At 32.9% G+C, this 15,773-nt stretch overlaps 3 protein-coding genes and 1 non-coding gene across 4 annotated transcripts; all 4 read left to right on the forward strand.

Annotated features, from left to right (window-relative positions):
- Positions 1-928: 928 nt before the first annotated feature.
- Positions 929-2,476, forward strand: LOC145615319 (late embryogenesis abundant protein Lea14-A-like). The gene is made up of 2 exons (XM_081670383.1): positions 929-1,134; positions 2,203-2,476. The coding sequence occupies exons 1-2, from the start codon at positions 929-931 to the stop codon at positions 2,474-2,476; spliced, it is 480 nt and encodes a 159-aa protein (XP_081526509.1).
- Positions 2,477-2,896: 420 nt separating this feature from the next.
- Positions 2,897-5,695, forward strand: LOC145614502 (desiccation protectant protein Lea14 homolog). The gene is made up of 2 exons (XM_081669558.1): positions 2,897-3,216; positions 5,178-5,695. The coding sequence occupies exons 1-2, from the start codon at positions 3,011-3,013 to the stop codon at positions 5,461-5,463; spliced, it is 492 nt and encodes a 163-aa protein (XP_081525684.1). The 5' UTR covers positions 2,897-3,010; the 3' UTR covers positions 5,464-5,695.
- Positions 5,696-6,713: 1,018 nt separating this feature from the next.
- TRNAA-AGC (transfer RNA alanine (anticodon AGC)) lies at positions 6,714-6,786 on the forward strand. The gene has a single exon. It is a non-coding gene; the product is annotated as a tRNA-Ala (tRNA).
- Positions 6,787-10,651: 3,865 nt separating this feature from the next.
- Positions 10,652-11,724, forward strand: LOC145614822 (RING-H2 finger protein ATL67-like). The gene has a single exon (XM_081669884.1). It carries the CDS (start codon positions 10,931-10,933, stop codon positions 11,540-11,542), a length of 612 nt encoding a protein of 203 aa, XP_081526010.1. The 5' UTR covers positions 10,652-10,930; the 3' UTR covers positions 11,543-11,724.
- The last annotated feature ends 4,049 nt before the right edge of the window (positions 11,725-15,773 follow it).

Below are 15,773 nucleotides of genomic sequence, written 5' to 3' on the forward strand. Positions count from 1 at the left end.
CCCAAAAACATACTTCGTACTAAATATCTTATTCACTGTTGAACTTTATGCATGGTTTATAATTTTAAACGAAAATAGTACCAGTAAATGTGAATCGATGTTTTAAATGGAGTTAACATATTATTGGAATAAAGTCAATAAAATTATCCAATGATGTACTCTCTCCGTCCCTAAATTACATTCCTACTTCTATTTTTGGTATTCCAAAATTACATTCCTCCTTTCTATTTTTGGTAAGTTTTTTTTAGTAAATCAACACTTTTTTTTTTGTTTTATATTTAGTGTTTTCTCACTCATCCTTACCTAATCTCAGTCATAATCCTTGTGCCAAATTACAATGAATATGATTGGTTAAAATTTTTTAATTGGGAGCATGTGATTGGTCCTTTTTTTTAACAAAGGATTGATGACTTGTCATGAGTAATAACTAATCTATCTTTGTACTTCCCATTGCATTATCTAATTATTGTTATTTGTCTTATTCTTCCCTCCTAAATTCCCGTGTAAATTTCCAAAGAGGAATGTAATTTAGGGACGGAGGGAGTAATATTTATTTTTTATAATATTTTCTTATATATAAATTAATGCTATTCTCACCCAAAAAAAAATGCTATACTTCTTAGGTAATTTTAATAATTTGTTGTTGAGAACAAATAAATGCCCAAAATCATTGAAAACATTGCAAAAATCTGTTTTGAAAGGAAACAATTCTAATACTTTGGTAAGAAATCACAATGTAATAAAAGTCAATAAGTCATATATGTGTAGCACCAATAAGACAATATTAAAACCCCTCAAGGCCTCAACCACTTTTAAAGTATTATTATTAATTTAATATTAAATAATAGCCAATGTACATGATTAAGGGCTAATCATCTTCTTTATCTCATACAATTAGTTTATATAAAGCAGAGAGATTAACATAATAATGTCAAGATTAAGAGACAAAGCAAAGAACTTTGTAACAGAGAAAATCGCAAATATGAGAAAGCCAGAGGCAAGCATAGATGATGTTGATCTAAAAGGAGTCAACAGAGAAGGTGTTACATATTGTGCTAATGTTGGTGTTACCAATCCTTATTCTCATTCCATTCCTATTTGTGAGATCACATTTCATCTTAAATGTGATGGCAGGTTTGTAATTTTATAATTTTTTTTTTTTTCATAGTTTTGTAATTAATTTCAATTTGTAAATCTTGGATCTTGGGAATTCTGATTGATTCCCCTGTTTGTATTATTTTTTTATTGTTTAATTGATTTTTACTCGTTATTAGTGCAATGTTTATGAATTAGGATGATTCAATGAAAATAGTACTTGAAATGTTGCCTTCTTTTTTACTCCATATTTTATTTTACCCGTAAAAATATTGCTACTTGCTAGTCAAGATGGTTTAACATTTTAGTTGACTTCAAATTTTGCTTAAATTAAAAGTTAGATCTTGCTGCCTCTAATTCCCTTTACCCAACTTAATACATTGGGGCATTTTTAGGACGGATCAAGTGCTTTTTTGGGTAGTTAGGAGATTTAAATGGTGTTTTAAGAATATCATTTACAAATAAAGGAAATATGATAGGGATAATATACCACCCTTTAGGCCGTCACTAGATTTAATTTAGTTCATGTACTACTACTGATGGGAAATGATTTTGGCACATCCTTAATTGATTTTGGCACACTCCTATGTGAGAGCACAATTTTCTAAACTCTTCTCATATAGAGGTGTGCCTAAATCACTTAAGGGTGTGCCAAAATCAATTTCCAATACTGATGTACTTTTCCTTTACTTATTATTACGGAGTAACAATTAAGATGCTCACTGGGAGTACAATAACTAAGAAAATGTAGGTCAACTGTTGAGGAAAAACATGTAAATGAAGATTTGATCGATTTGATTTTGTTGAAATGATCTCCCCCGTTTGAATTGGTTTTATGATGGTTTGTTGAATTATGAACATTTTGGACTTGATAGTCAAGGTGGTTAAATTGATGTGATGTCACATTTGTTTGGATGGTTTGATAATAGATTATTATAAATAGACTAATATGAAAGGTAGTCTAGCAAATAAGAATTGGGGTGTTTTAAGGACAAAAAACAATAATGTATAGTTTTTTTTTAAAAAGATTAAGATCAGTTTGAGATTGGCAATATGTTAGTTCTTCAAGTTTGATGTAAACTAATGGCATGAAGTTGATATTTACAGGCAAATAATATCCGGAACTATTCCAGACCCAGGATCAATTAAAGGAAATGAGAAGACAAATCTAGAAGTACTAATGAAGGTGCCACATAGCGTGATTGTTAGCTTGGCAAAGGATATATTTAAGGATTGGGACATTGATTATGAGCTTGAGATAGGTCTTGTTATCGACATTCCTATCTTCGGAAACTTTACTATTCCTCTTCGGAAAAATGGAGAGATCAGACTTCCCTCCATCAAAGACTTCTTTCGCAAAGGAGAAGATGACAAGGAATAAACCTCATGTGTGATGTACTCGTAATTGTCTTTTATTTAATTTGTATCCATCTCTAAATGTGTGAGGTTTATGCACCGACCTTAACTTTTAAAAAAAAATTACAAGAACGCGAAAAAATTAAATGTTCGGATCAAATTGTTTATGGAGCAAGAAAAGTTAATTGAGTGATCCAATAATATTTAACGTTTATAATTTTTAAGTTTTTATTTTTTATTTTTTAAGTTATTCCTTATTCGGAAGGAAATTAAAAATCCGAAATAAAGAGTTGAGATTAATAAAATATTACAATAATCGTCTTGAAATAAAACATTATTAATATTATTGTAAGAACATAAGAATGCAATAAAAGTGGTATACGTGTGACACCTTTTTACATCTTAAGGCAAGAGAGCTCTCTCAACCTCTAGTTATATAAAGGCCTGACCAATCCCAAACAAGAACCATCGCTAAAACAAGATTCAATAGCAAATCATCATCCTTAATCTCGATCATAATATTGATTTGAAGAGAGAAATTAGAAAATAAAAAAGAAAAATGGCAGGATTAATAGACAAAGCAAAAAACTTTGTAGCAGAGAAGATCGCAGATATGCCAAAACCAGAAGCAAACATAGAAGATTTTGATCTGAAAGGAGTTAACAAAGAGGGTGTTACTTACAGCGCTAAAGTTGGTGTTATGAATCCTTATTCTCAATCTATTCCTATTTGTGAGATCACTTACCTCCTTAGATGTGATGGCAGGTTTGTATTTTTTTTTTTTTTACACCCTTTTTAAATTTTTTTTTTTGTCTAAAATTTTATAAATTTTGTTTTGTTAATTGTTTGATCAATGTGAGATATATGTAATGGACTAATGGTGTTATATGTCGGATTTTTTTTTTTTATTGATTTCCCCTGTTTATATTTATTTTTATTGATTTTTCTTGTTGAAGTTTAAATGTTTCTGATGATTTGTTTAAAATTGAAACTTTTGGTTTTGCAAGTATGTTTAATAGATTCATGTTTTCTTAGATGTTTTGACGAAAGTTTAATCTTTTTTTTGTTTGACACAAACGAAAGTTTAATCTTGATGCCTACTCTATAATCTTTTATATGCCCTTCACCTAATTATAAACTCATTTTTCATTGACTTATTGTTATATTGAGGTGTATCCGGTTAATCTCCTACATATGCAAATTGATTTTGAATGACTAAGGGTGTTTTTGGTAATTTAGGAATGATATTGAGGGTACATGGAGGACATTATGTATATAAAAAACTGGCGATTCAGGAAAATGTTATTACAGGGGTGAATTGGGGATATATTATGAAATGATATACTCTACATAAGCAAATTAATTCTAGATGGAGAGTGAGGGATAGCTCAAGTTGTTAGAGTTTCCCTCCTGATTTCGGGTGATCCTGCCCCGCCCTTGTGGCTCTAAAAAAAAAATTAAAAAAAAAAAAAAAATCTAAATGACTAAATTTTTTTATGTGGATTAGTCTTTTCTTTTTCTTTTTTCTGTTTTGAAAGAATGATGCTCTTTTTATTTCTCTGATGTTTATATGATCAATATTCTCAATAGTGAAGCACTAAAGTTATTGAATTACTAAGAAAATATTGGTAAGTTGTCAAGGAAGATTATTTCAGAAGGTAGAAAGGGCATATTTCTTTTTTACTTTCATGACTTTAATACCAAAGCCTTTAATTCAGGGGAAGATTAGGAAAATAAAGCAATTACTGATAATGATAATATAATGAAGCTTTGTTTGATAATATAATGAAGATTAGGTGCCCATTGTGTTTTAATTTAGATTTGTCATTTTTTTTTCCTTTTTGTTTGAGATATCAGACTTACCAATTTCATGTAGTCCAATATTCTAATATTATGATGATTTATAGAAAAACTAGCTGCTGCAGTGCTGCACTATGATGTTATTTATGCAATTATGCGCAGAAAATTTTAGACATGAAGTGATAAACACTTTGATATAAGTATCATCGTTATGATTATGAATGTTATGCATTCAATCTCTAACACTAGTTAGGCCGCTAGCTTGCTACTAGATTTTGAGATCTATTTTTGTGCTTCTCTTGCACTTTAATTATTATTATACAGGGTATTTGGTATTTAAAGTCACTAACAAAAGTGTGCATAAACTTGTTTAACGCGTAATCATGGAGGGAATTAGTACTACCAAAGACATCTATTATGTCCTCCATTATAGTTGAGATATTATACTTATTATAAAGATGTCAGTTTCTTATAAAATGGAGGGAAACAATGAAAAGTCAATTTGAATGTGGCTAAATGGGCTCCATGATTTGGCATATTCTTAATACCATTCCACTTTCAATCTTCTACGCAACTAGTAGAGAGCCAGAGATAACATATTCATTAGAAAGTCAGGAAAAAGAAGGTTGAATAAAGTATGTGAGATCTCATGCTACACAATCCTTTTCCACGTCTTTATTGATACCATTCTTGTACGAGCAAGTCTTAGGTTGGTACCGTCCTGCATTGATTAGTATGAGACGGTAAAGGCTATCCATCACAAAGCTATTAGACATTCCGAAAATAAACTAATGTTCCCCTAGTCTCACATCAGTTTCACTGTTTGTTTTTATTAGTATTGTAGTTGTCATAAGTTGTGGAACGATGATTGAGATTCACTCTATGTTATCGATGTTGAACTAATGAAATGAAGTCAATTTTTGCAGGGAGATATTGTCGGGAACTATTGCTGACCCAGGATCAATAAGAGGAAAGGAGACCACAATGCTGGAAGTGCCAATGAAGGTGCCACATAGCATCATTGTGAGCTTGGCAAGGGACATCTTTAGGGATTGGGACATTGATTATGAACTTCAGTTGGGTCTTGTTATCGACCTCCCTATCATTGGCAACTTTACCATTCCCCTTTCTTCCAAGGGAGAGATCAAGCTTCCGTCCATCAGAGACTTCTTTGGTGGAGGAGGAGAAGAAGAGGAGGAAAAGAAAGAATAAACCTCGTGATGTTTGAAAGAAAAATAAAATACATACTGCCTTTTTTTATGCCTCATTTCATAGTTTCATGTTGGTTATATTTAGGAAACTCTCTCTTGAGGTCTCCCTTGTACTAGTATCTTACAGGAACATTTCGTGTTAACACCAGAATTTTGCTAGTTTTGGTGCTAGAGTTCTTGTAATTATAAACGCATTGGTTCTTTTACGTTTTATGTTATCAACATTTCAGTGAGCTGTTTTCTCTCTAAGATTAAGATCATCAAAGTTGTTTTCTTAGCTCGTTTATGTGGCATATCTTCAACTTTGATGATCTCAAGTCTATCATCATGTACCTTGATTGAATCCACTGCATTCGCAGGCGTGAGGAACTGTCTATTGTGATCTTTAGTATCATTCCTCTTGCTAACATGATATGCCTAATCATCTTGCCTCTGAAATCAGATAAGCCAGGAACTTCAGTTAGAATAACTCTGCTTTCATATGAGTAGATGTCTCTGTATTGTATACACAGTTGTTAGTTGAAGTTAGTGGCAAAGAGTTGGGAACATTGGGCTAGATCAGAAATCAGGATCAGTTCTTAAATAAAGCAGTGCAATATAAAATTTGGAACAAGGCCCATAAAAATTGAGGGCCTTAACTTCTTATATGGATTTATTGAGAGTTTGAGACTATGAAACTACGACATAGTGCTTAATCGCTTCTAGATATTGCTAATGGCTTTATTACTTCATGAATCCCTCAAAATCGTTGTCAGAAGCTTAAGTGTGTTGGATAATGATTTTATGAATAGAGAGTTCAACTTTATGTTAATTACGCAAGGATTTATAATAGATAAGCAAGGAACTAGTTAATGGTTAACTTAGTTGGTTCATAAATACCGACATACCGTAGTTGGTTCTTTGTTGCATCATTTTGTATGATCAATGTGAACAAAAATAAAAAATTTGAAATTTCCTACTACTTAATTACTCTTGAAACTCATGTAAGTATGCATAACTGAATACATTAAGGGCATTTTCTTATTGACTGAACTGAACTGAACTAAAATGAATATTTTATAAGAATAGGAAATTAGGAGCTGAACTGAACTGAGCTGAACTGAACTGAACTGAGCTGAACTGAACTGAAATGATCTGAATTTCAACATAAGAGAACAGGCCCTAACAAACCAAGAATGAACAAGTTGCAGAATATACTGTGACGTCAAACATCACCAATTAATAACGCCTGAAGTAGTAATAAATAACAAAGGGGATGTAGCTCAGATGGTAGAGCGCTCGCTTAGCATGCGAGAGGTACGGGGATCGATACCCCGCATCTCCATATTTATATTTTTTATCATTCTATAACACTTCCACATTTTTTTTTCTATAGACTATAGTCATCATCCTCTAGCCTTTTATATTTTGTCCATTTCTTTTATTACTTGTATTATTAATAAACGTGCTAACAACGTGGTTTGACTTCCATATTTCACCCCCAATTCTCACGCCAAATGAATCCAAATTTTCAATGCTTCATTACCAATCAAAGTTTCAACTCTACATCATCTTCTTATTTAGCACTAAACTTGTTAATTCTCCCCTAATCACACCCCACAACACTAAACTTGTTAATTCTCCCCTAATCACACCCCACAAATTCCCTAGCCATGATGGAGGATCAGACCCGACCACTAGCGAGTCCGATCTCTGATCCTAAACCGATCCGAACCACCAAAAAAAGGGGTTGCACGACTCGCACCCGCCGCTATATAGTATGTTCCCTAGGGACATTAGTGCTAGTGATCATAACCATCTTAGTCCTTTATTTAACACTTTTTAAGGTTAAGGACCCAATCATGACACTCAACAAAATCTCCCTCACCAATGGTACCAACTTGGCTATCCAGCCAGAGTCCAACATCTCAATGACTGCTGACGTGTCGGTCAAGAACTCGAACCGAGCTACTTTCAGGTTCAGTAACACCACCACAGGCATTTACTACAAGGGGATCATGGTGGGAGAGGCTCATGGACCACCCGGCTGGGCCCGGGGACGACATACCCTAAGGATGAACATAACCGTGGTAATTAATACAGAACGGATGTTTAAGGCTCCGAACCTAGTTAGTGATCTAAGTTCTGGCCTGCTTATTATGGATACCTACAGCAGAGTTCCTGGAAGAATAAAAGTGTTGATTATTGACTTTAAACTTGTTGTTGTAGATATGAATTGTACAGTTAGTTTTAACATTTCTAGCCTAGAGATTCAGGGTCAAAGTTGTAAGAGGCATGTTGAATTGAAAATTTAGAAATAGTATTTTTGTTTCAAAATGTATGAAAAATATGTTCCTATACTGTCCAAAACTATAATATTGATATTTGGAAAACTGATTTTGGCACTCTTTGTAAGTAGAGCATATAGACCTGTAATCTTACAATGGTCTACATTTTGGTCACCAAGTCTTAATAAAGAACGATTGTTGTCAATTTATGTGGAAATAAGTGATATGGTTTGGACTTTGGAAGACCTTTCAACACATGTATCTCCAATGTTATAAGCTCATAATTATAGCCTAATATGCATAGTCACGTACATAATGTTACACAAATTATCTTATATATAGTGATTTTTAAAGCGTTAGTTTCAATTATGATATTTTCAATTAAACACAAAAATAAAGTTGATACAAAATTTTGATTGCGTTTATTATATCTTTTGCAAATATTTTATGAGCTAATCTATTTGACAAATTGACATCGACCTGCCTAATAATGTTGTACAAGTCGATCTAAATTTGTAATCCACCAATTGTAAAATTGGATGTGTCATGTGTGAGATATACTTCACACTATAGGCAATCAGCTGATCCAAAAGAACCCAAAAAAAATGACCACAAATGTTAAAATCAAGGCCCAATTAGTGGAAGACCATATTAGAAGAAAGTGACGGGTCGTTCACTCGTTTGTACTCTGTAGTAATGGAATGGACAAGGAGGATACTTGACCAAGAACTGTAGTAAGGTGACGAGTTCAAACTTCAAAAGTCAATTAAAAAAATGGGCTTCTTTGTCCTCTTCACTGATTGTGTGAGCATGACTCCATGCTTTCATATTACAATGTGAACGTGCTGCTTTTACCACTTTCACCAAATTATCATCATCTAAAACTCTAAAAGGTTGTATTAAAAAAATGAAAAACTTGACTTCTTTTTCTATTTCTATTTCTCTTTGGGTTGTTAATTACTTAGTACGGAGTACAAACAACTTAGTAAGACATTTTATATTGCAATTTAATACTTATAAATGAACTTATATAACATTGTAGCGTAAGTGGGATGATAAAATAATTTGGAGTAATAGAAAATATCATCAAATAAACTCAAAACGAATCGAAATTAAACTCATGACCTCAAATTTATGAGTTGGTTTTATTATCAACCTTTATTTTTTTAAAATCTATATATACTGTATACTATTTGATTTAATTAAATTTAATTATTAGATGATTTATATATGTAAATCTGGAATTAATTTGTCATATAATATTAAGTTAGTGGAACTTCTCTTCTACTCCCTCCGTTTTTAAATACTTGCTCCACTTTCCTTTTTCGGCCGTTTTTAAATACTTGCTCCATTTCCTTATTTGAAAAGGTTTTACAATATTTAATTCATTTCTCTCACCTAGTGAACCCAACAAATGTCATATTTTATTAATTTCATATTCTCTCTCTCTTCCAATTTCTCCACTACTTTTGTTTTTTTTTTTACAATTTTTTAATATTTCAGCAACCCCACTACCTTCATATTTTATTACTTTCTCCAATTTCTCCTAAAACTCCGCGCATGGAGAAATGGAGCAAGTATTTAAAAACGGATGGAATAGGAATTAGATAATAGATGACTAGCTTACACACGATTGAAAAAACAAAAAATTTCAATTTGTTCAATCAAATTCAAATATTCAATTATCTAATCCTCTATTGAATATGAAACTCCATAATATGAAGTATTAGCAAAAAGTTATTCCATATCAAAATTGAAGTGGATTATTGCCTACGTTTTTTTTTTCTTGTCTATTGTGTGAGAGTTTTTCTTTTGCAATATCATTACTTTTTGTCATTATTTGATTGCTAGAGAATTATTAGAGCCTTTTAAAATTAACATTGGGGGACCAATAATTTCAAGTACATTCAGAATAGTTTGCTGATCATCCTCCAAAGTGACCAAGTCCAAAACAAAACTATAGAACTCTAGTGTGTCGGGTGTTAAATGTGTAACTAACGGCAACCATTATAATTTTATTTTCTACTCATTACAACCAAAGACAGCTTTTGATGTAATTAAAGGGATAATGTTATATTTCTCTGTCTCTAAATATCCTTAATAAACCATATTTTGCCAATAATTACAATCCAATTTGGTCAATTTGAAGTGTATTAGTATTAATTTTGTTAGTGACGCACGGTTGGTAGCATAACAATCCGGTAATCAAACTCATCATCATGATTAATTAAAGACCATTTTTCCCACTTACAACAACCCAACAAAGAAAGACTTTCTTTCATTTCGGTTTGAGTAAAGATGGTAATACTAGCTAGAAATATGTCTTACAAAAATTGATTGTTGGCTAGTTGTCGTTATGAAATATAACCAACTTTAGAAGCAATTTAAAATAGCCAAAAATAATTAAAAAAAAAAAAAATCAATTTTGCCTATTATCCAACTTTTTTCTACTATTTCATTATCATTCATGTAACTCATAGTCTCATACTAATTCACGCCAACGCTGTTAAACATGTTTATTTGAAAGTTTGACAATAGGGAAACACCTGTGATAAAACAATTGGCATAAGGCTTATCAATAAACAAGAATACAAGATAAGCAAACAAGGCTAAGAATAGGTTGTTACTTGAATAATCCATTTATTATAAGTTAAAGAAAATTAAACAAGTTTACATTTTTTTTTTTTTTTTTTCTTACAAGCCACTATTTCAAAATCTCTAACTAAATAGAAATTACGTTTAAGACATACATGATATATCATACGTTGCAGATGGTAATTCATGACCACCCTACACAAAATATGTGTGATCATGCTCACAAAAATACAATAATTCGCTTATATTTCCTCTTGAATCATTATATCGGATACAAAACACGCCATTAGACATTAGTGATCTCCAATAATTTTAAACTCCGTATACGCTCTCCCGTCTCCCTCCTTGGCTGAGAAAGAGTCTCTATAAACCCTTCATTTCTTCAACCTCCCCATTAAATGAGCATCGCTGTTCCCAAACCAAGAATTAAATGCAGCAGCTGGACTCTCCACCCACCTCTCTCTCTCTCATTCTCATTCTCTCTCCAAATAAACCCAAAATTAACTCCTCTTCACCCCACTTCATCTTCAACTCCAACTTCAACCCATCAACCCCTTTTCCCTTTCTTCTTTCTCTCTCCTAAAAAATGAAACTCCCCCTTTTTCAATGTCCCCCATTATTCCTCCACCTTCCTCCTCTCCCCCTCTCTCACTCCAAAACCTCGGACTCGGTTACGCCATAGCTATCGCTTTCGGTTTCCTCGTACTCTTCTCCGCTCTTCTCCTGTCTTCCTACATCTGTTGTCGGGCCAACCACCGCCGCCGCCGCCGCCTCCACGCTCCCCCACTCCCTACCTCCTCCGACAACGCCATCATCGTACCTCGTATCATCTTTGTCGCCGAAGACGACAACGACGACGACGAGGAAAACCAAAACAGAGCATCAAACGGCGTCGTTGGACTCGATCGTGCTGTCATCAACTCTTACCCGAAATTTCAGTTCTATAAGAAGAATCTAGAAACTAGTAACGGTGATAATTTAATGTGTTCGATTTGTTTGTGTGATTACAAAGAAGGTGAGATGCTGAGAATGATGCCGGATTGTAACCATTTTTTTCACTTGTGTTGTCTTGATGCTTGGCTTAAACTTAACGGTTCTTGTCCTGTTTGTCGGAATTCTCCGTTACCAACGCCGATTTCTACGCCGTTAGCCGAGGTTGTCCCCCTTTCTCAGTACCCTGATAATCGTCGCAGGTCTACTGTCATTTCTTCCTCTTAAATTATTTTCTACTTGTACTATATTTTAATTAGTTTGGATTTTTCTTTTTTATTACTAGTTTTTAGGTTTTGGTTTAAGTGTGATTGATTTGAAATTGTGATTTTGAAGGCCAAATGTAAACATAAATTGAACGAAATTGCTAGGGTTTTTTTTGGCCTAATTCATGCAAATATTGATTATGATCGATTGGTGTTACTAATGTTTAGTTAACGCTTAATGTTAAGTCATGAGTACTAGTTGTATCGAATTTCGATGTTTATTGTTTTTTAAAGTGTTGGATGAGATCATTGAGATGCTATGTTCTCTTACTCCCTAACAAAAAGTAAAAGAAAAAGTGAATTGGAAAAAAAAGAAGAGAAAGGAAGAAAAAGAGAAAATTGAAACAAAAGGAGTTTGTATTTGGTTGTTCCCTTTAGCAGCAAAATTCATGTTAAATGCCTTTGATGTTCAAGTAGGTCATATGACCATCTTATCATTGAGAATTTTTGTGTATAAGAATCAGAACATTTTGTGTTGAACCGTACATTTTGTTGAGATGATTGAAATGGAATATATGCTTATGACAAAAGTCAATTCTTTTGGCTTAATTCCTCCTTTATTCTCCTATTGGATTATTGTGAGTTTCACATACTCATTCATCTTCCAACCATTTAGCTAAAGAATGTGTCATAATCTTAAGTTGAAACTTATTGGATAAACTTTCTTAAGCACAATGTGTACCTATCTTCTTCGAAATCACATGGAGTGATAAGGTGTATGCTTTGCATAATTGAAATATATAGTAACACATTGACAACTTGATCCATAAATTTCGAAGCACACTCAACCACATTTTAATTAAATTGATAAGCTTTTATTGTCAATTTAAAGTCAAGTTTCAGTACGAGTAGTTTTAATATTAAAAGCTTTACCTACGAAACGTTCTCAATTGATCTACTAGAATACATGTGCAAAATTACCAAAACCAAAGCGAATTTGTATGAATTACTCTTCTTTAGACCACATGAATGTTGTATGCAATGGCAAAGTGAAGTTTGTTCAATCACTCTTATGCTATGCCAGTGACATAAACGTAAAGACTAAGCTATTCCAACTACAATGACATGCATGGAGTATGAATCAATATTTTTGAAAACCAAATTTCATATAGAAATAAAGTGTTGCTTTAGCAATGGACTGTGTGGCACATGCATGAGAATCAAGTGATATGAGAACATAGAATCTTTCATTTTTAAAAAAAATGAAATCATCAAATCATGTGCAATTTTGATATTTGATTCTTTTATTCAATAATTGACTTATTTTTATTTTTGTTTAATTTTTGGTTGGAAGTCTAGAATTATAAGCAATTGTGATGTTTACGTGTTTTAATTATATCCTTTGTTTTCTCTTGATGAGCATATAATTTTTTAGTTTTTTATTAATTATTAACATTTTAGCCTTTTATAATCCTATATAATCAAGGCTTATGGATGCTTCTGCTATAGTCAAAGAAGATCCAGAGATTAAGAAGTAATGTATTATTTAATTAAGTTATTAGAGACATGGTTACATTGTTACTGGAAAAAGAGTTGACTTTGGAAAGCGGTTGAGTAAGTAGTGTGACAACACCACTTGAGCTCCAAAAATTATGTTTATAAATCTGGTTGAGGAAACTGATGACAGAGGAAATGGTATAGGAGCTCTAAATTCCAATCTCAAGATCTCTCATCTCGATTATCTTCATTTAATTACTAATATAATGTACTATGAACTATACTAAACTAATTGTAGAACCTACTTAAGCTTTTTATAAACTAACTTTCCACTAACTTTTCAATCGATCTTAGGCAAAACTTTCAACTTTCTATATCGAAATCCAACGACATACGGAGTAGTTTTGTACACAAGTGCTATGCGCTCTTCGTCATCTTTAAGCCTTTAAGGTGTTTGGGTCTAAATTAGGGCATGTTCACTTCAGCTTAATTTCAGTTCTGTTTAATATAGTTCAGCTCCAATCAGTTTAGTTCAGTTCAGCTACTAATTTCCTTCTCTCGTAAAATATTCATTTTATCTCTATTCAGTTCGGTTCAGCTCTGATCGGTTCAGTACAGTTTAGCTCATTTTAGTAAATATGAACAGACCCTTATTTAAGAGGTTTAGACGTTTGGTTTTAATTTATCCGAATGAATTTTTACCTTTAGGAATTATAATTTTGTCTGGTCTGGTGTATTATGATACTATAAATTTATCTGAATGAATTTCTAGTCTGACTTGGTATTATTTTAATTAGAATAAGGTTTTGTTCTATTCTTCTTATCCATATTATGATCTAAAACTATTTTTTAAGTTCTGATATAATCTAATATTTTATACATAGTATGTTCAAGTCTGGTTTGACTTTAATGTATTGCTTCATCATCTTTACTATATTATTTGATCACAATAGAAATTTTTCTAGTCTAATATGATTTTGATACCTTCTGAGATAAATGTAAGTTTACGATATGATGAATTTATTTTGATTGGAATATTTCACTACATTCACATATAAGACTTGAAATGAGCTTGATTTCTGTTCAGTCATTGCTTACCTAAGTTATTTGAAAATTGATCAAGATGTTGGTTTACAACTTTACATGCCTATGCCCAACAAATAGTAGGCCAAGTGAAAACGTAGTGGATTTCCAGCCATGGTCCAAGTTGAAGTAAACCTATGAAGATGAAGATGAAGATGAAGATGAAGATGAGGCTTTAGAAGGGAACCAAAGGGGAGAGGCTGTTAAGTTGTTTCACAAGTGATTATTTTCGACAAATAAACGGAGTAGCTTAGAATATGGTTTTATTCAATATAAGACTTTTAATTGGTATTGACTTCTGAAGTTCATAGTCGTACCATTTAAACGTCAAAAGTAGTATTCTATTACGTATAAATCATACTTCGTATAATATAGTCAAGCTCTTCCCTCAATATATAAATATGAAGCTCATAAAATGCGAAACTTGGTCCAGAATTTCAATATTTAAATATGAAGCTCATAAAATGCGAAACTTGGTCCAGAATTTCAGCCCAATTGAAATTGACGTACAGCCCATTTATCCAGAAATTAAAAGTTTTAAGTCCAGATTCCGGTTTCAGCTTCAACTTATCACCCGTTAGAATGAAGTAATGAACCCATATACCCATTTTCAATTCCGCTTTACTATTCATGGTTTAACTAGAGCTATCAAAAACTGACCTGACCCGGGAACCTGTTTGCAACTTGCACTGATTTCGTAAACTCAGTCCTACCACGTACATTTATGACAACGTATAATGATCATATATGGTTTCAAACGGCATTATATGACCTCGAAAAGTGTCCCTTAGTGTCTCAAGGCTTTTCGCCAACGGGTTCCAAAACCTCAAAATTTCCTCAAAAAGCGTGGATAATAGCCTTCAATTTTGTAATTTTTTTTACTTTTTTTGCCCGGAAATAAAAATTGCTGAGATGTTTACCATGATCCCTAGTATCCTCCGGGAGTCCATTTGGGTCGGTGAAACCCTCAAATATGTCCTGAAACGGTCATTATACCCGTTCACAACTTGCACCGATTTCCTAAACTAAAGCCTACCACTTACGTTTATGACAACGTATAATGATCAAATATGGTTTCAAACGGCATTATATGACCCCGAGATGTATCCCTTAGTGTCTCAAGGCTTTTCGCCACCGAGTTCCAAAATCTCAAAATTTCCTCAAAAAGCGTGGATTATAGCCTTCAATTTTGTAAATTTTTGACCTTTTTTCGCCCGAAAATAAAAATTGCTGAGTTGTTTACCAGGGTCCCTAGTACCCTTCGGGAGTCCAATTGGGTCGGTGGAACCATCAAATATGTCCTGAAATGGTCATTTTACCCATTCGCAACTTGCACCGATTTCGTAAATTCAAGCCTACCACGTACGTTTATGACAACGTATAATGATCATATATGGTTTCAAACGGTAATATATGACCCCAAAATGTATCCTTAGTGTCTCAAGGCTTTTCGCCACCGGGCCACAAAACCTCAAAGTTTCCTCAAAAAGCGTGGATTATAGCCTTCAATTTTGTAATTTTTTGACTTTTTTCGCCCGAAATAAAAATTGCTGAGATGTTTACCATGGTCCCTAGTACCCTCAGGAAGTCCAATTGGGTCGGTGGAACCATCAAATATGTCCTGAAACGGTCATTTTGCCCATTCGCAACTTGCACCGATTTCCTAAACTCAA

Source organism: Chenopodium album, chromosome 25 (assembly GCF_948465745.1).
Source record: "Chenopodium album chromosome 25, dcCheAlbu1.1, whole genome shotgun sequence".
In the NCBI taxonomy this organism is placed as follows: Eukaryota; Viridiplantae; Streptophyta; class Magnoliopsida; order Caryophyllales; family Amaranthaceae; genus Chenopodium; species Chenopodium album.

What these genes read in the sequence shown, in the direction of transcription:
- LOC145615319 (XM_081670383.1), top strand. Translation starts at nt 929, where the DNA reads ATGTCAAGATTAAGAGACAAAGCAAAGAACTTTGTAACAGAGAAAATC. An exon ending in CATCTTAAATGTGATGGCAG is followed by an intron (nt 1,135 to 2,202) that starts GTTTGTAATTTT and finishes TGATATTTACAG; the next exon opens with GCAAATAATATCCGGAACTA.
- LOC145614502 (XM_081669558.1), top strand. Translation starts at nt 3,011, where the DNA reads ATGGCAGGATTAATAGACAAAGCAAAAAACTTTGTAGCAGAGAAGATC. An exon ending in CTCCTTAGATGTGATGGCAG is followed by an intron (nt 3,217 to 5,177) that starts GTTTGTATTTTT and finishes CAATTTTTGCAG; the next exon opens with GGAGATATTGTCGGGAACTA.
- LOC145614822 (XM_081669884.1), top strand. Translation starts at nt 10,931, where the DNA reads ATGTCCCCCATTATTCCTCCACCTTCCTCCTCTCCCCCTCTCTCACTC.